Source organism: Mustelus asterias, chromosome 26 (assembly GCF_964213995.1).
Source record: "Mustelus asterias chromosome 26, sMusAst1.hap1.1, whole genome shotgun sequence".
In the NCBI taxonomy this organism is placed as follows: Eukaryota; Metazoa; Chordata; class Chondrichthyes; order Carcharhiniformes; family Triakidae; genus Mustelus; species Mustelus asterias.
The window spans coordinates 43,608,102-43,628,721 of NC_135826.1; the positions used below are offsets into that span (position 1 = coordinate 43,608,102).

The window sequence follows — 20,620 nt, forward strand, 5'->3', positions numbered from 1 at the left end:
AGGGGCAATTTAGCATGGCCAGTAAACCTAACCCTCATGTCTTTGGACTGTGGGAAGAAACTGGAGCACCTGGAGGGAACCCATGGGGAGAACGTGTAGACTCCACACAGACAGTGACCCAAGCTGGGAATCGAACCCGGATCGCTGGTGCTGTGAGGCAGCAGTGCTAACCACTTTACCACTTGGCTAGTAATTCAAAGACCCAGGGTAATGCTCTAGGGACCTGGGTTCAAATTCCACCACTGTTGAAATTTGAATTCAATAAAAATGATGACCATGAAGCCATTGTTGATTGTTGTAAAATCCATCCCGTTCACTAATGTCCTTTAGAGAAGGAAATCGGCCATTCTCACCCGATCTGTCCTACACGTGACTCCAGACCCACAGCAGTGTGGTTGACACTTAAGTGCCCGCAGTTCACGGGTTCTATATTAGTCTGAATAAATAGACTATTAACACTTGAATGAAAATCAGTTTTCACTTAAGTCTGCTCTGACAATCTTCAGGGAAAACCCTTTGGGATAGTAACCAGTAGTTAGGGATGGGCAATAAATGCTAGCCAAGACAGCTGCCCCCTCCATCAGTCCCAGGAGCGCCATGTGTGCATTAGTGGGCTGCAATGAGGGAAGAATAGAAGGCCCAATGGAACCCTGGAAATAGGTAGGTATGGGTCTCGGGTATGGAGGGTTTGGGCAGGTTATGGGCAAATTGGAGTGGGGGTTTAGGGTATCGCATGAGATGGGAGGTGTTGGGGCCCTTTGAAGAGTTTTGTTAAAGAATCAGGGTCCCCACACCATTGGGCAGTATATGGTCAACGTCAATTGGCTTGGCAACAAGCCCAATGGACGGACCCTTGGTTATCTATTTAAATAAGCTGGATGGAGCGACGCCATAGCCCTGGGTTTGATTCCCGGCTTGGGTCACTGTCTGTGTGGAGTTTGCACGTTCTCCCCGTGTCTGCGTGGGTTTCCTCCGGGTGCTCCGGTTTCCTCCCGAAACAGTCCGAAAATGTGTGGGTTAGGTGGATTGGCCATGCTAAATTGCCCCTTTGGTCCAAAGATGTGTAGGTTAGGGGAATTGGCGGTGTAAATACCTGGGATTATGGGGATACAGCCTGCGTAAAATGCTCTGTCAGAGAGATGGCGCAGACCTGATGGGCCGAATAGCCTACTTCTGCACTGTAAGGATTCTATGACTCTATTCTCCGATTCTATTAGTGCTGATTTCATCTCCCCCCCCTCCACCACCCACTATCATGGGAAATATAAACCGCAACCCTTGATCAAAAGGTAGGCTTGACGGGACATCTTAAAGGGGTACAATGGAGAGCTACAGGGAGGAATAGCAGATCCTGGGGCCCAGCGAGCTGAAGGGGCAACTGCCAAAGGTAGATAATGAAAATCGGGAATGTGCAAAGGGCCAGAATCGGAAAAAAATGATGATCTGATTTGATTTATTATTGTCACATGTATTAACATACAGTGAAAAGTATTGTTTCTTGCGCGCTGTGCAGACAAAGCATACCGTTCATAGAGAAGGAAAGGAGAGGGTGCAGAATGTAGTGTTACAGTCATAGCTAGGGTGTAGAGAAAGATCAATTCAATGCAAGGTAAGTCCATTCAGAAGTCTGACGGCAGCAGGGAAGAAGCTGTTCTTGAGTTGGTGCGTGACCTCAGACTTTTGTATCTTTTTCCCGAAGGAAGAAGATGGAAGAGAGAATGTCCGGGGTGCGTGGGGTCCTTAATTATGCTAACTGCTTTTCCTGAGGCAGCGGGAAGTGTAGACAGAGTCAATGGATGGGAGGCTGGTTTGCGTGATGGATTGGGCTACAAAGTTGGTGAGAGTCGTAGCTAACATGCCAAATTTCCTTAGTCTTCTGCGAAAGTAGAGGCGTTGGTGGTCTTTTTTAACTATAGTGTTGGCACGGGGGGGACTAGACAGGTTGTTGGTGATCTGGACATCTAAAAACTTGAAGCTCTCAACCCTTTCTACTTCATCCCTGTTGACGTAGACAGGGGCATGTTCTCCTTTACGCTTCCTGAAGTCGATGACAATCTCCCTCGTTTTGTTGACATTGAGGGAGAGATTATTTTTGCCGCACCAGCTCACCAGATTCTCCATCTCATTCCTGTACTCTATCTCGTCATTGTTTGAGATCCGACCCACTACGGTGGTGTCGTCAGCAAACATGAAAATCGAATTGGAGGGAAATTTGGCCACACAATCATAGGTGTATAAGGAGTATAGTTGGGGGCTGAGAACACAGCCTTGTGGGGCACCGGTGTTGAGGATGATCATGGAGGAGGTCTTGTTGCCTACCCTTACTGATTGTGTTCTGTGAGTTGGGAAGTTCAGGATCCAGCCACAGAGGGAGGTGCCGAGGCCCAGGCCACGGAGTTGGGAGATGAGTTTTGTGGTAATAATGGTGTTGAAGGCTGAGCTGTAGTCAATAAATAGGAGTCTTTGCAGCAAAGAGCAGGAATTGAACCCACGAGATTGAGCTTTGGTATTGCTCACTCCTGCCTAACGTCCAGCAACTGACCCAACAGGGGAGTAGGTGAGGCAGCTTCATTTATCCAGCCTCACGTTCAAAAGACTCACTTAATCTGCAGTTGGATCCAGCCCGCACTCAGTCTCTACAGCAGTTGTCATCAGTAATCATTCGATGCCAGACCTTTTCTCTCAGAAATTAACTAATTATTCACATCGGAGACTTAATTAGTTTTTATTAGCCCAAGATCAAAGAGCCCCGAGGAAAAGCTTCACTTGAAATGTCAGTGACAGGGCTGACGTGGTGCTCTCTGATTTTGCTGACGCACTGTTTCGGAGGGAAGAGGAACCATAGGGTCACTCTGCTTTGTCTAACTCACAGTCTGGTTGCCTGGGCCATGGGGGAGCTCCCTTTAGATTCATCCTTGCGACATAGCCGCTGCTCAGGCTGCCATTTATCACCCATCCCGATTTGCCCTTGAGTCTGCGTGGTGTCAAGTCTTCTTCCTGAATAGTTGCAACCCAGCTGGCATGAAAACGGGAAAGGGCTGGAAAAGCTCAGCAGGTCTGACAGCATCTGCGGAGAGCGAGGGCGGGATCTTCCAGCCCCGGTGTGGTATGTTCCCCCGTGGTGGATGGGGTGAACCAATGGAAAGTCCATTGACTTAGGCAGGACTGGAAGATCCCAACAGTGAACGGGGGGCGGAAAGTTTCAGCCAGAGATAATGTTTCGAGTCCTTCTGACTCTTCTTCAGAGCTTCTTCTTCAGGTACACCCACGGTGCCGTTCGGGAATGGGTTCCAGGATTTTGACCCAGTGGCAGTGAAGGAATGGTGATGAGGATCCATGTCAGGGTTGTGTTTGCCGTGGTGTTCCCATGCGTCTACTGTCCTTGTTATTTTAGGCAGTGGGCAGCACAATGATTAGCACCGCTGCCTCACAGCACCATGGCCCTGGGTGACTGTATAGCACGCAAGAAACAATACTTTTCATTACATGTTAATCCATGTGACAATAATAAATCAAATAAAATCAAAGACTGTGTGGAGTTTGCACGCTCTCCCCGTGTCTGCATGGGTTTCCTCCGGGTGCTCCAGTTTCCTCCCACAGTCCAAAGATGTGCTGCTTAGGTGCCTTGGCCGTGCTAAATTGCCCCTTAGTGTCCAAAGATGTGTAGGTTAGGGGGATTAGTGAGGTAAATATGTGGAGTTACAAGGATAGGGCCTCGGTGGCATGTCCTATCACAGAGTCATAGAATTCCTACAGTGCAGAAGGAGGCCATTCGGCCCATCGGGTCTGCACTGACCACAATCCAACCCAGGCCCTATCCCCGTAACACCACATATTTACCCTGCGAGTCCCCTAACCCTAGGGTCAATTTAGCACGGCCAATCCACCTAACCCGCACATCTTTGGACTGTGGGATGAAACTGGAGCACCCGAAGGAAACCCACGCAGACACGGGGAGAACGTGCAAACTCCACACAGACAGTGACCCCAAGGCTGGAATTGAACCTGGGTCCCTGGCACTGTGAGGCAGCAGTGCCAACCACTGTGGCACCGTGCTGGAGCCAAATGACCTCCTTCTGAACTATGGGGATTCTATGATTCTTTGATTTCAGGTTTAGGATGTGCCGGGTTAGAATCAGTGTATGAGTACGGACCTGGACTCTGTCCCTCTACACCTTTGTCTCGTCACTGGACACAGGTGAGGTCCCAGAGGACTGGAGGATAGCTAATGTGGTCCCGTTATTTAAGAAGGGTCGGAAGGATAACCCGGGTAATTATAGGCCGGTGAGCTTGACGTCCGTGGTTGGGAAGTTGTTGGAGAGGATTCTTAGAGATAGGATGTATGCGCATTTAGAAAGGAATAAACTCATTAACGATAGTCAGCATGGTTTTCTGAGAGGGAGGTCATGCCTCACTAACCTGGTGGAGTTTTTTGAAGAAGTGACCAGAATGGTTGACAAGGGAAGGGCCGTGGATGTCGTCTATATGGACTTTAGTAAAGTGTTTGACAAAGTACCTCATGGTAGGTTGGTGCAAAAGGTTGGATCTCATGGGATAAAGGGGGAGGTGGCTAGATGGGTGGAGAACTGGCATGGTCACAGAAGACAGAGGGTGGTAATGGAAGGGTCTTTTTCCGGCTGGATGCCTGTGACTAGTGGTGTTCCGCAGGGCTCTGTATTGGGACCTCTGCTGTTTGTGATTTATATAAACGATCTGGAAGAAGGTGTAACTGGGGTGATCAGTAAGTTTGCGGACGACACGAAAATGGCTGGACTTGCAGATAGTGAGGAACATTGTCAGAGGCTACAGAAGGACATAGATAGGCTGGAAATTTGGGCAAAGAAATGGCAGATGGAGTTCAATCCAGATAAATGCGAAGTGATGCATTTTGGCAGAACTAACATACGGGGGAGCTATACGATAAATGGCAGGACCATAAAGGGTGTAGATACGCAGAGGGACCTGAATGTGCAAGTCCACAGATCCTTGAAGGTGCCGTTACAGGTGGAGAAGGTAGTGAATAAGGCATATGCCATGCTTGCCTTTATAGGACGGGGCATAGAGTATAAAAGCTGGGGTCTGATGTTGCAGTTGTATAGAACGTTGGTTCGGCCGCATTTGGAATACTGCACCCAGTTCTGGTCGCCACACTACCAGAAGGACGTGGAGGCTTTGGAGAGAGTACAGAGGAGGTTTACCAGGAAGTTGCCTGGTATGGAAGGGCTTAGTTATGAGGAGAGATTGGGTAAACTGGGGTTGTTCTCACTGGAAAGACGGAGGATGAGGGGTGACCTAATAGAGGTGTATAAAATTATGAAAGGCATAGATAGGGTGAACGGTGGGAAGCTTTTTCCCAGATCGGTGGTGACATTCACGAGGGGTGATAGGTTCAAGGTGAGGGGGGGAGGTTTAACACGGATATCAGAAGGACGTATTTTACACAGAGGGTGGTGGGGGCCTGGAATGCGCTGCCAGGCAAGGTGGTGGAGGCGGACACACTGGGAACGTTTAAGACTTATCTAGATAGCCACATGAACGGAGTGGGAATGGAGGGATACAAAAGAATGGTCTAGTTTGGACCAGGGAGCGGCACGGGCTTGGAGGGCCGAAGGGCCTGTTCCTGTGCTGTATTGTTCTTTGTTCTTTGTACACCTGGACAGAGTTGGGAGAGATGGAGAGAGAAACAGGCTTTATTTTTATGAAATAGCGTTATGGAGAGAAACATCGTTGGCATCAGTTGAAACTCAATCCATCATGATTGTGAAATGTGCCATGGTGATTCTGATTCCACAACCTCAGTACAATGTAAAGTTCTCAGGGGATTAATGGGTGCACAGGGACATCGATAGGGGAGGTCTTGTGGCACAGTGCGTAGCGTATCCACCTCTGGAACAGAATCTCTGGATTCAACTCTAATGCCAGGATTTGTTGGCCACAGAAGGAGCATTCAACACCGTTCAATGGACTGATAACCAACTGGAGAATCCTCCACCACTTCCCTGCTATTCCCCAAAAGGGCCGAAGGTTTGTGCATGGAAATATGCTAAAAGCAAAAGGGATATTGATTCCACAGACCTCAGAAACCCCTTTTTGCTGCCTTGACCAAGTGACCACTCCTGGCTTGTGAGCCTGTGCAATCAGCAGTCAAAGAATCATTAGGACACAGTGGAGGCCACTCGGCCCATCATGGTTAGTTCTTCGGCAAAGGAACTGAAGGCGACATGAGGAATGTTTTAAACGCAGGGTGTTTTTGTGGTCTGGAATTTGCGACCTGAGATGGGACTGAATCGTAACTTTCCAAAGGGAATTGGATAAATACACGTGAGGGCAGGCGACCGGGATAGAGCGGGTGGGGGCATGGGACTAACTAGATTATCTCTTTTCAAAGGGTCAGCAAAGGAATGATGGGCCGAATAGTCTCCCTCTGTGCTGTACCATGCTGTGGTTCTGTGTCTGTCTCAGCTCTTTGGAAGACCTCCCAGTAGTTAAAGTTTATTTATTGGTCACAAGTCGGCTGACATTAACACTGCAATGAAGGTACTCCCTTCGTTGAAAATCCCCTAGTCGCCACACTCTGGCTCCTCTTTGGGTACACTGAGGGAGAATTTAACATGGCCAATCCACCTAAGTTCCTGATCCCCTGCTCTTTCCACTTTCATAGAACATAGAACATAGAACAGCACAGGAACAGGCCCTTCAGCCCACGATGTTGTGCTGAACATGGCGCCAAATTAAACTAATCCCTTCTGCCTGCCCTTGGTCCGTATCCTCCATTCCTCGCATATTCATGTGCTTATCTAAACGTCCCTTAAAAGCCCATATCGTATCTGCCTCCATCACTGATGCGCTATCAATTAGGCAAAAGACTACTTGTGTGCTAATACAACTGTAGGCTTTTATTCATTACAGAATCAGGAGCATATCCTAACAGATAACCGACCCGAACTGAACAAGGGGGAGGAAACAGCCACCTTTATACTAGGTGACAAGGGGAGGAGCCGGCAGGGGATGTGTCCAGGCATGACAAACACACAACGGTGGTCCAGGCAGGACAAAGGCACAACTGAAGTCCACCACAATCACCATTCCTGGCAGCGCGTTCCAGACACCCACCACTGTAAAAAACTTGCCCCTCACATCTCCTTTGAACTTTCCCCCTCTCACCTTCGGTGCGTGCCCTCAAGTATTAGACATTTCAACTCTGGGAAAAAGATTCTGACTGCCAGCCCTATCTATGCCTCTCATAATTTTATAGACTTTTATCAGGTCGAGGGGTGGCACGGGGGCACAGTGGTTAACACTGCTGCCTCAGAGCGCCGGGGACCTGGGTTCGATTCCCAGCTTGGGTCACTGTCTGTGTGGAGTTTGCACATTCTCCCCGTGTCTGTGTGGGTTTCCTTCAGGTGCTCCGGTCTCCTCCCACCTGCTGGTTTGGTGCATTGACCCAAACAATTGCAGTGTTAATGTAAGCCTTACTTGTGACTAATAAATAAACTTTAACTTTAAGGTCTCCCCTCAGCCTCCGCCACTCCAGAGAAAACAACCCTAGTTTGTCCAGCCTCTCCTTATAGCTCATACCCTCCAATCCAGGCAGCATCCTGGTAAACCTCTTCTGCACCCTCTCCAAAGCCTCCCCATCCTTCCTATAATGTGGCGACCAGAACTGAATTACATGCAAATTTCATCCAGTGAAATGGAGCCTGTTGTTGTTTTCGTGACATAACAAATCGGGGCCAGGGTCACTCGGCAGTGATTGAGAAAGCAGGAGGTCTGGGGCCTTCCAACCCTGTGCATCCAGCTCAGGGTGAAACTGTGCACGCACGTCCTGTGTTTGGTCTGATTTGATTTATTATTGTCACATGTATCAGCATACCGTGAAAAGTATTGTTTCTTGCGCGCTATACAGACAGAGCATACCGTACATAGAGAAGGAAAGGAGAGGGTGCAGAATGTAGTGTTACAGTCATGGCTAAGGTGTAGAGAAAGATCAACTTGATGCAAGGTAGGTCCATTCAAAAATCTGATGGCAGCAGGGAAGAAGCTGTTCTTGAGTCGGTTGGTACGTGAACTCAGACTTTTGTATCTTTTTCCCGGCAGAAGAAGGTGGAAGAGAGAATGTCCAGGGTGCATGGTGTCCTTAATTATGCTGGCTGCTTTGTTGAGGCAGTGGGAAGTGAAGACAGAGTCAATGGATGGGAGGCTGGTTTGTGTGATGGATTGGGCTATATTCATGTCCTTTTGTAGTTCCTTGTGGTCTTGGGCAGAGCAGGAGCCATACCAAGCTGTGATACAACCAGAAAGAATGCTTTCTATGGTGCATCTGTAAAAGTTGGTGAGAGGTGTAGCTGACATGCCAAATGTCTTTAGTCTTCTGAGAAAGTAGAGACGTTGGTAAGCTTTCTTAACTATGGTGATGGCATGGGGGGATAAGGACATGTTGTTGGTGATGATCTGTTCAGGAGTCTGATCCAGCTTGAACGCATGGAAACCCAGACTCATCCCGACAGGGTTAATATCAAGAAGGTTCAACACAGTGGGGATATTTTGATTAATGATTTCCGAAGTTTATCTCAAAGCAATTTTGCTCCTTGTTGAAACTGTTTCAAATACAGATTAATTCTCCAATTTTTTTTTGCATTTCAAGGTACATTGTCAGAAGCTTTCTTTAAGCGTAACTCAATCTCCCGGCAACACTTGAAGCAATTTCCTCGAGTCTGTTTATTCCAGATCAGATAAAAGGAATTGCTTTTTAAGAGGACTGTAATTTTCTCTTTCTGTCAGTGTTCCCGGTTGTTAAAGGTTTTACATATTTTTTCATTGCAGCTGCTTTTAAGAATTTTAGGAAGAAATTTAGACCAGAATTCTCCCGCCATTCACACCAGCGAGATTCTCCAGTCCCGCCGACAAGATTCTCTGGCCCACCGGCAGCGGAGCCCCGCCCGTGGGTTTCCTGCTGGCATGGGGTGACGTCAGTGGGAATTATTCCGATGAATAACGTTTGGCGTCCTTATGACTCCTCTTTCGATGTTTATACAACCAATAACTAACGTGTTCAAAGTCATGTTTTAAGAATTTTTAAAAATGCCCTCACAAGTTTTCCTTGGGGTTGCTTGCCTCAGAATCCTGAGGAATTCCTGGATACTCCAGGCCAGTCCTGGAGTGTTCATAGAATCCTTACATGCAGAAAGAGGCCATTCGGCCCATCGAGCCTACACTGACTCTCTGACAGAGCATCCTACCCTATCCCATAAACATGCCTAGCCCCTACCCTATCCCATAAACCCCACAAATTTATCCCGCTAATCCCTCTGACCTACACATCTAGGGGCAATTTAACATGGCCAAACCACCTAACCTGCACATCTTTGGACTGTGGGAGGAAACCGGAGCACCCGGAGGAAACCCACGCAGACACGGGGAGAATGTACAAACTCCACACAGACAGTCACACAAGGCTGGAATCGAACCTGGTGCCTTGAGGCAGCACTGCTAACCACTGAGCCACTGTGATCGCCCAAAGCAATGCACTTTCAGATTCTGATCTCAAGGAAGTGCTGTGTTTTGTTGGTGTAGGGGACGAGACTTGGCCGGGGTTGGGGTCCATTTTTGGATAACCCTGATGGATAAATAAAGTCTCTGCCAACTCTCCAGGGTGTGCAGTTCTCAACCTTGCTGCCTCTGAATGTTCAAAGCTCCTGAGCTCCTTTGGCAAACTGAATCTCCCTTTCCCTTTGTACGTTGCTTCTGAGATTCCGGAAATCATTTTGGGAGAAATGGGAGAGGGGGGGGGGGGGGGGGGGAAGGGGTGCAGAGAGGAGGGGCCCGATGGGCGCGAAATCGCAGTAAAGTTGGGCGTCGGGCCTATACCGCGATCTGCACCCGATTCCGAGCAGATCGCGGCTTTACCGACATCCGATTCGGGCGCGGGTCCGGCCCGTGCCCGAATCGGGCGGCCCGACGATTTAAATGCATTAGTATGCATTTAAATAGACTTAATGAACCGCGCGCCCAACCCTACTGCCAAATCCCACTTTACCGTCTTCTGGCCCGTTCTGGATCCGTGCTTTTAGCGACCTGCAGAATAAAAGTCCGAAGTGGATTTCTATTCTGCAGGGGAACCTCCGAAGCCCTCTCTGCCCTTGTGAAGTCACCATCCTCCTCGACCATCCTTCGCGGACCCCCCCGCTAACCACCCCGGCAGAGCCCCTCTCCCCCCCGGATCAGACCCCCCTGGGAGGCAGGTCCCCCCTGGGAGGCAGGCAGACCCCCCCCCCCCCCCCCCCCCCCCAACCCCACTCTTCCCCCCGGGATCGGGCACCCCTGGGAGGCAGGCCCCCCTTGGCAGAGCACACCCCCAACCTACCTCGATCGCTGGTCTCCTTCCACCATCCTTCCGTTAGCAAGATAAGCTGTATGTTCCTCAGCTAGATCCACTTTGGTCAACACAAAGATGGTCCTTCTGCCGTGTGTGTCCATCTGGCTCACCAAGTCAGCTACAATACTGCGTTCAGCATCTACTGAACCATCTTGGATACAAAGGATAATGAATGGTACTGGTCGATCTTCCTGGTGCTATCAGTACTGTGACATCAGGAATGGCTGCCGACACCAAGGATATAATTTTTAGCATAAGCAAGGCTTACATGCAGAACCCTAATGCCATTATCCTTTGTGTCCAAGATGGTTCAGTAGATGCTGAACGCAGTATTGTAACTGACTTGGGGAGACAGATGGACCTGTCACACCCCCTCTCCCCCCCCCCCCCCCCCCCCCCCCCCGCGCATGCGCAGACCAGAGCTCCGATTGGTCTGGCAGCGCTAAGCCCCGCCCACAGCGCAGATCGGACCGGAGCCGGCAAAACCCGTATGTGCGCGCTGGAAAGAGGATTCCAGGCGCGGATCTATTTGATGCCCAGATCCGGCACTTAGACTCAAAATGGTAAAATCAGGCCCGAGATGGCATTCCTGATGTCTTGGGCAGCACGGTGGCACAGTGGTTAGCACTGCTGCCTCACAGCGTCAGGGTCCCAGGTTCAATTCCCGACTTGTGTCACTGTCTGCGCACATTCTCCCGTGTCTGTGTGGGTTTCCTTCGGGTGCTCCGGTTTCCTCCCACAGTCCAAAAGATGTGCTGGTTAGGTGCATTGGCCGTGCTAAATTCTCCCTCAGTGTACCCCGAACAGGCACTGGAGAGTGGCAACTAGGGGATTTTCACAGTAACTTCATTACAGTGTTAATGTAAGTCTACCTGAGACTAATAAACTTTAAATTGGAGGATACTCAGCATCTGTGGGGCCTTACCCCAAATGTCTTTCAGCAAGGAGGGAGAGAAATGGATTGTACGTATCAGCAGAGAGAAGAGAGGTATTGGGGATAGAGTGAAAACCATTTTGCCTCCTTAGCAACAACAGGATTCAGGGCAGAGTTACTAGAATGGTCGCAAGGATGAAAAACTCCAGGTATGTCAAGAGCTCGGCCTTTCCCTTCAATGCAATAGTGGAGGCGATGGCTTAGTGGTATTATCGATAAACTATTAATCCAGGAACTCAGCTAATGTTCTGGGACCCGGGTTCAAATCCCGCCATGGTAGATGGTGGAATTAGAATTTTAAGAAAAATATCTGGGATTAAGAATCTACCGATGACCACGAAACCATTGTTGATTGTCGGAAAAACCCATCTGGTTCACTAATGTCCTTCAGGGAAGGAAATCTGCCATCCTTACCCGGTCTGACCTACATGTGACTCCAGCGCCACAGCAATGTGGTTGACTCTCAACTGCCCTCGGACAATGAGGGATGGGCAATAAATGCTGGACAGCCAGCAACGCCCATGTCCCATGAATGAATTAAAAAAATGTCGAGGGAAGTCAGGGAGATTTGATTGAGGTGTTCAAGATCATGAAAGATGATGATGGAGCAAATAAGGAGAAACTGATCTTGGTGGCAGAAGAATCAGTCACCAGAGAAACCAGATTTAAGATGATTGGCAAAAGAACCAGAGGCCGTATAAGGGAAAGGAAAATTAGCAGAGTGTCTTGAGACCTGGAGTGAACTATTCTATTTGAAGTGGTGCTGGAAGCAGATTGAATAGTAACTTTTCAAAGAGAATTGAATGAATAGTTGGAAAGGGTTCAAAATGTTGGGCAATGGGGAAGGAGGAGAGGGGTTGGACTAATTTTTCTTTCAAAGTGTTAGCAGAGACATCGTGGGCTACACGGTGGCACAGTGGTTAGCACAGCTGCCTCACAGCACCAGGAACCCGGGTTTGATTCCAACCTCAGGTCACTGTGTGGAGTTTGCACGTTCTCCCCATGTCTGTGTGGGTTTCCTCCAGGTACTCTGGTTTCCTCCCACAATCCAACGATGTACGAGTTAGGTGGATTGGCCATGCTAAATTGCCCCTTAGTGTCAAAACATGTGTACGTTAGGGGGATTGGTGGAATAAAAAAGTATGTGTGGGGTTACAGGAATAGGGCAGGGGGATGGGCCTAGGTAAGATGTTCTGTTGGAGAGTCAGTGCAGATTTGATGGGCTGAATGGCCTCCTTCTGCACTGTAGAGAATCTTTAAAGTTTATTTATTAGTCACAAGTAAGACTTACATTAACGCTGCAGTGAAGTTACTGTGAAATTCCCCTAGTCGCCACACTCCGGCACCTGTTTGAGTCAATGCACCCTAACCAGCACATCTTTCAGAATGTCGGAGGAAACTGGAGCATAGAACATAGAACATAGAACATATGAGAACAAGCAAACTCCACACAAACAGTGACCCAAACCAGGAATCGAACCTGGGTCCCTGGCGCTGTGAGGCTGCAGTGCTAACCACTATGCCACCGTGCCGCCCATGATGTGTGTTCATAGAATTCTATGATTCTATGATTCTATGAATGATCTCCTTGCCATGTTCTGCTGTGATTCCAAGATTCTGTGAACACTCCAGTGAGTACTAGTGAAGCACTTGGCAGAGTCAAGCTGAAATCTTGCTCCCAAATCTCTATTGGCTCGGGCCTCGCTGTATCGGGAGCATCTTGTGTCACAGGCCCATTAGTTAGTTACAGCTGTTTGTGCGTGTTTAGAATTTGCTTTGTTGAAAGTGCTTTTTAAAGTTCTCAGTGTGCTGGAAGTGTGAGCAGACGGCAGCGCAGTGAGGGCAACGGGGACATCTGGGACCTCAGAGAATTGCAGCAATAACAGTTATCTCCGTAACCAATGAGATTTATGGACTGGGAACGAGACAGGCGGACGGAGCGAAATGAGGGCGGATTAAAATCAAATCAGGTGCAGAAAGAAAGATAGAGATAAGGTAAAACAATTGGATTAAGAGAAAGGGAAAAGCGACCAAGAGGAAATGTGAGAATTTGTAGAAATCTCCAACAACAATACACAACCCAAAGGAATGAGACTTTTAATTGTTCACTTTCTGGGTCAGAGAGGGTTGATTGACAGTCATTAACAATTACCATGGCATTAATTGGGTGCTTGCACTGTTAATTAGTTAACTTAATTTTCTGTGGTGATTTTGATGGGCAATTAATGTGTAAATAGCTTCATTGAAATCAATGGGGAGGCTGAGGGCAGGATGCCAACAGCTCAATGGCAATTTGCAATTCATGGGAAATCTCTTACTCACCACGAGTGGCTGGCTGATTTGCACGTTAATAATACTATTTTTTTTCAGCAAGTTCAATTATTTTCTCTCCATTGCCTGCTACAAGTAAAACTAACAGTCTTTGTCAGTCTAAATTCCAAAACTTCCTGGGATCTGTTGTGGAGCATTGGCTACAGTTTGGTAGGTCCGAAGAAGCCTTTGTAGTCATACATAAGTTAACTGTAAGTCTTTATTGGCTCTTAGAACTATTTTCAAATATATAGTAAAGGGTACAAGGTAGGAGCTGTCTCCGTGCTGGCTGATACATGCGTCTCTGTCTAATTCTAGGCTGACCCTGGGTGCCCATCATGCACGCTCTTCCATCACTGTGTGGGTGGTGCCATACTCAGTCCTACATTAACCCTCTATTTTTTGCTTATTCATTCGTGGGATATGGGTGTCGCTGGCTGGGCAACATTTATTGCCCATCCCTAATTGCCCTTGAATTGAATGGTTTGCTATGCCATTTCAGAGGGCAGTTGAGAGTCAACCACATTGCTGTGGCTCTGGGCCAGACATGTAGGCCAGACCAAGTAAGGACAGCAGATTTCCTTCCCTAAAGGATGTTAGTGAACCAGACCCTCGTACTACACTTCACCCCAGTCTTTATTCAATGCTTTTTAAGTGATTACAGTTTACCTTACATCTTATATTGTTGTTACTTTCATACATTTACATTGTCATTACTACATTATCATTACTCCCATCTTCCCCTGACAGGTCCTTGGCTCAGACAGCCTTCAGGACTCCTAGCCCTCCCATATCCTGTTTGCAATACTTTTGGAGGAGTGGGCGTCACTGCTGTTTCTCTCAGTTGGTTTGGGGGGCTTGTTCTGCTTTGTGGGTATGTTTCCATCCTTTGAGCCTTCCATATTGAACCTCATCTGTCACTTTGGCTGTGCACTGGTTGGTGGAGGATTGTTGGTTGCCAAGTGGGTGAACATTATATTCCATAAGACCATAAGACATAGGAGCAGAATTAGGTCTCTCGGCCCATCGAGTCTTCTCCGCCATTCAATCATGGCTGATATTTTTCTCATCCCCATTCTCCTGCCTTTTCTCCGTAACCCCTGATCCCCTTATTAATCAAGAACTTATCTATCTCTGTCTTAAAGACACTCAATGACCTGGCTTCCACAGCCTTCTGTGGCAAAGAGTTCCACAGATTCACCACCCTCTGGCTGAAGAAATTCCATCTCCTTGCCACTCCTCTCACCTCCTCCATCATTGCGCAGGTTGTGGTGATGGGTTGTGGTGATGGGTTGTGGTGATGGGTTGTGGTGATGGGTTGTGGTGATGGGCTGTGGTGATGGGTTGTGGTGATGGGTTGTGGTGATGGGCTGTGGTGATGGGTTGTGGTGATGGGTTGTGGTGATGGGTTGTGGTGATGGGTTGTGGTGATGGGTTGTGGTGATGGGCTGTGGTGATGGGTTGTGGTGATGGGTTGTGGTGATGGGTTGTGGTGATGGGTTGTGGTGATGGGTTGTGGTGATGGGTTGTGGTGATGGGTTGTGGTGATGGGCTGTGGTGATGGGTTGTGGTGATGGGTTGTGGTGATGGGTTGTGGTGATGGGCTGTGGTGATGGGTTGTGGTGATGGGCTGTGGTGATGGGCTGTGGTGATGGGTTGTGGTGATGGGTTGTGGTGATGGGTTGTGGTGATGGGTTGTGGTGATGGGTTGTGGTGATGGGTTGTGGTGATGGGTTGTGGTGATGGGTTCTGTAGTGAAGGATGAGCATTCTCCTGTGATGAGAATGAGGTTTAGCGATACGCTCACCTCTGCATTTCGCTGTCAGCAATGCAACGGCTCTTATCTGATTCCAGCAAGTCACGTGACTTTGGTGTGCGGGCTGGGAGTTTCAGAGCATGCTCAGTGCTGACCTGCTGTACCGTCATTGGAGCCAGAGGTCGAGGCTTATCGGACAGCCCGTCGGTCCCTTTTGCATCCTCCACTGGAGGGGTCATGGTTGCCTCCTGGGTGATCAGACCATTGAAGGTTTTTCAGCACCTGTAATGAGAATAGAAAAACCTTTTCTTTTTTGATTTGGTTTGATTTATTATTGTCACATGTATTGGGATACAGTGAAAAGTATTATTTCTTTCACATGTTACAGACAAAACATACCATTCATAGAGAAGAAAAGGAGAGGGTGCAGGATGTAGTGTTACAGTCATAGCTAGGGTGCAGAGAAAGATGAATTTAATAAGAACGTAAGAACTAGGAGCAGGAGTTGGCCATTTGGCCCCTCGAGCCTGCTCCGCCATTCAATAAGATCATGGCTGATCTTTTCGTGGACTCAGTTCCACTTATCCGCCCGCTCATCATAACCCTTAATTCTTTTACTGTTCAAAAATCTATCTATCTTTGCCTTAAAAACATTCAATGAGGTAGCCTCAACTGCTTCACTGGGCAGGGAATTCCACAGATTCACAACATTTTGGGTGAAGAAGTTTCTCCTCAACTCAGTCCTAAATCTGCTCCCCCTCATTTTGAGGCTATGCTCCCTAGTTCTAGCCTCACCTGCCAGTGGAAACAACTTCCCTGCTTCTATCTTATCTATTCCCTTTATAATTTTATATGTTTCTATAAGATTCCCCCTCATTCTTCTAAATATGAGGTAGATCCGTTCAAAAGTCTGATGGCAGCAGGGAAGAAGCTGTTCTTGAGTCAGTTGGTGCGTGTCCTCAGACTTTAGTATCTGTTTCCGACAGAAGAAGGTGGAAGAGAGAATATCCAGGGTGCTTTTCCGAGGCAGCGGGAAGTGTAGACAGTCAATGGATGGGAGGCTGGTTTGCGTGATGGATTGGGCTACGTTCACGACTCTTTGTAGTTTCTTGAGGTCTTGGTCAGAGCCATACCAAGCCAAGCCAAGTTCCGAAAGGATGCTTTCTATGGGTGCATCTGTAAAAGTTGGTGACATGCCAAATTTCCTTAGCTTCCTGAGAAATTAGAGGTGAGAGAAGACAGTTCAGAGCTGAAGTCCCAGTCAGGATACTCTTCCTTGTTTGAGTACTCAGCAACTTGCACTTCTTTGTGATTAACAACAGTGCTGGTCTTGACATTTGCCGTATCGAGGCGATCCAGGGATACTCACACATTCCTGCTCTAGACAGAGAGGCTGCTTATGGATGACATAAATCAGCTTGAACGTTTGTTTGCCACCGTACATTAATAGCTCCAGAATCATGCCTCTGATTGGAAGCTGAATTCTTCCAGGTCCACAGACTTGTGTGTTCATTGTTGGAAGTTCAGAGCTCTTTGGCTGAGGGCTATTAAGAGTCAACCATATTTGGAGTCACATGTAGGCCAGATCCCCAGGTAAAGATGGAGGTTTGCTAAAGGAAATGTGTGGGGTTATGGGGATAGAGTTCGGGAAAGGACCTGGGTAAGATACTCTCTCAGGGTCAGTGCACATTCAATGGGCCGAATAGCCTCTCTCTGCACTTTGGGAATTCTATGACAGGACTGTTGTGCTGGCTCTGCTGTCGAATTTAAAATTGATTAAATGCCCATTGACTGAAATATCCGCATTCCAAAATAAGAAACCAAGATCTTTCTCCTCACCCAGGAAGTATGGCCGTGTGTCTGTAGTCTTGACCTCAGGGGTGACCTTTGGGCCTTCTGTGCTTTTTGAAGTTTTTGACCTCCACAGCACATTTTGTCATCGTTTCCAATCCTGTTGTGCTGAAATCATTGGGCTGAAATTGCAGGGCATCGATCTTACCTGTGGGGGCGCTTTAGAATCCATAGAATCCTACAGTGCAAAAGGAGGCCATTCGGCCCATCGAGTCTGCACTGACCACAATCCCACCCAGGCCCTATCCCCATAACCCCGTGCACTGATCCTAGCTAGTCCCTCTGACACTAAGGGGCAATTTAGCATGGCCAATCAACCTAACCTGCACATCTTTGGACTGTGGGAGCACCCGGAGGAAACCCACCCACGGGGAGAACGTGTAAACTCTGCACAGCCAGTCACCCAAGCTGAGGCAGCACTATCAACCACTGTTAGCTCCATGCCATTGGCATGCTCACTTTGCTGGCTGGTTTAGGTATTGCTTCCCCTGGCCTGGGCTGTTCCTGTGCCCTTTGTTGCTGAACCAGCTGAATGTGGGTTGACCTCAGCACCATGGTTTATTTCCCCTTAAAAGGGTTCTGACAGCCTCTCTATCTGGATTGTTTTTTTCCAGACTTAGAATTCCCTTTGCTTGTGTGAGCTCAGATACTGCATCATTTGCTCCTCCTATCTCTATTCCATCTTTGACGAGTTCTGATTTTAAATTTCCACGCTCACAAGCTGCTGCTAGCATCATTGATGAATGAATTGTCAGGCCCCCCCCCAGCTGCTGAACTCGCTGGTTAAGTTTAGCTTTTCTGGGTTTTTTTGTTGCTTCTTAAATTAAATTTAACATCAAATGATTTTAATATTTCTTTGAATTTATCAGATAATTCATAAATTCTCTGTCTTGCCATAATGTTGTCTGCATTCGGACCTACCATGTAAAGCAGTGTGTTAACCTATTTGATTTGATTTGATGTGATTTATTATTGACACATGTATTAACATACAGTGAAAAGTATTGTTTCTTGCGTGCTATACAGACAAAGCATACCGTTCATAGAGAAGGAAACGAGAGAGTGCAGAATGTAGTGTTACAGTCATAGCTAGGGTGTAGAGAAAGACCAACTTAATGCAAGGTAAGTCCATTCAAAAGTCTGACAGCAGCAGGGAAGAAGCTGTTCTTGAGTTGGTTGGTACGTGACCTCAGACTTTTATATCTTTTTCCCGACAGAAGAAGCTGGAAGAGGGAATGTCTGGAGTGCGTGGTGTCCTTAATTATGCTGGCTGCTTTGCCGAGGCATTGGGAAGTGTAGACAGAGTCAATGGATGGGAGGCTGGTTTGCGTGTTGGATTGGGCTACATTCATGAACTTTTGTAGTTCCTTGCGGTCTTGGGCAGAGCAGGAGTCATACCAAGCTGTGATACAACCAGAAAGAATGCTTTCTATTGTTTAAGAAGGGGAACAGAGACTTCCCCGGGAATTATAGACCGGTGAGTCTCACTTCTGTTGTCGGCAAGATGTTGGAAAAAATTATAAGGGATAGGATTTATAGTTATTTGGAGAGTAATGAATTGATAGGTGATAGTCAGCATGGTTTTGTGGCAGGTAGGTCGTGCCTTACTAACCTTATTGAGTTTTTTGAGAAAGTGACCAAGGAGGTGGATGGGGGCAAGGCAGTGGACGTGGTATATATGGATTTTAGTAAGGCGTTTGATAAGGTTCACCATGGTAGGCTTCTGCAGAAAATGCAGATGTATGGGATTGGGGGTGATCTAGGAAATTGGATCAGGAATTGGCTAGCGGATAGGAAACAGAGGGTGGTGGTTGATAGTAAATATTCATCATGGAGTGCGGTTACAAGTGGTGTACCTCAGGGATCTGTTTTGGGGCCACTGCTGTTTGTAATATTTATTAATGATCTGGATGAGGGTATAGTTGGGTGGATTAGCAAATTTGCTGATGACACCAAAGTCGGTGGTGTGGTAGACAGTGAGGAAGGGTGTCGTAGTTTGCAGGAAGACTTAGACAGGTTGCAAAGTTGGGCCGAGAGGTGGCGGATGGAGTTTAATGCGGAGAAGTGTGAGGTAATTCACTTTGGTAGGAATAACAGATGTGTTGAGTATAGGGCTAACGGGAGGACTTTGAATAGTGTGGAGGAGCAGAGGGATCTAGGTGTATGTGTGCATAGATCCCTGAAAGTTGGGAATCAAGTAGATAAGGTTGTTAAGAAGGCATATGGTGTCTTGGCGTTTATTGGTAGGGGGATTGAATTTAGGAGTCGTAGCGTTATGTTGCAACTGTACACAACTCTGGTGCGGCCGCACTTGGAGTACTGTGTGCAGTTCTGGTCCCCACATTACAGGAAGGATGTGGAGGCTTTGGAGAGGGTGCAGAGGAGGTTTACCAGGATGTTGCCTGGTATGGAGGGGAGATCCTATGAGGAGAGGCTGAGGGATTTGGGATTGTTTTCGCTGGAAAGGCGGCGGCTAAGAGGGGATCTTATTGAAACATATAAGATGATTAGAGGTTTAGATAGGGTGGATAGTGATAGCCTTTTTCCTCTGATGGAGAAATCCAGCACGAGGGGGCATGGCTTTAAATTGAGGGGGTAGTTATAGAACCGATGTCAGGGGTAGGTTCTTTACCCAGAGGGTGGTGAGGGATTGGAATGCCCTGCCAGCATCAGTAGTAAATGCGCCTAGTTTGGGGGCGTTTAAGAGATCCGTAGATAGGTTCATGGACGAAAAGAAATTGGTTTAGGTTGGAGGGTCACAGTTTTTTTTTTTTTTTAACTGGTCGGTGCAACATCGTGGGCCGAAGGGCCTGTTCTGCGCTGTAATGTTCTATGTTCTATGTTCTATGTTCTATCTGTAAAAGTTGGTGAGAGTCGTAGCTGACATGTCAAATTTCCTTAGTCTTCTGAGAAAGTAGAGGCTTCTGCTTCTGACTAAACTTCAAGCGATACTATATCATGGGAATCATTTCCTTCAAAGTCCCCAATTATGTGATTGACCTGGGTTAGTCCTCAATGATTTGGAAGTTGGAATTCTGATCCGTGGTTACATTTTTAGAAGTGTAGGTTTTGCTTTACGGGCCTTCAGAACTTCAAGATGGAATCGCTGCTCAGGCGAAGACAAAGTGCTTTCCAAACATGCTGATTTGAACAGGTTCCCACTGCAAAGGTGCTTGTGTCCAGCCTGAAAATTTTTAAAAAAATGTCTGCTTGGATCGACTGCCTGAAGACTCCTCTGTTTCAGCGTTATACTTCAGGGTCACGAGAGCAGTAAATCTTGGCCTTTCCTCGTTCTTGTGGCTAATTCTTTAGTCACAATTCTTCCTAATTTTCCAGTTCAGAGTGAGGTCGGACTCAGGGATCAGGTTTTAGCAACGGGTTTTTTCAAACTATA

At 47.6% G+C, this 20,620-nt stretch overlaps 1 protein-coding gene across 1 annotated transcript in view; it reads right to left on the reverse strand.

Annotated features, from left to right (window-relative positions):
• The window catches only part of nr2c2ap (nuclear receptor 2C2-associated protein), a 129,787-nt gene extending 114,173 nt beyond the window's left edge, over nt 1–15,614 (reverse strand). The window contains exon 1 of the mRNA XM_078198740.1: nt 15,427–15,614. Coding sequence (XP_078054866.1) covers nt 15,427–15,614 — 188 coding nt within the window. The remainder of the gene's footprint in view (nt 1–15,426) is intronic.
• Between the last annotated feature and the right edge of the window lie 5,006 nt (nt 15,615–20,620).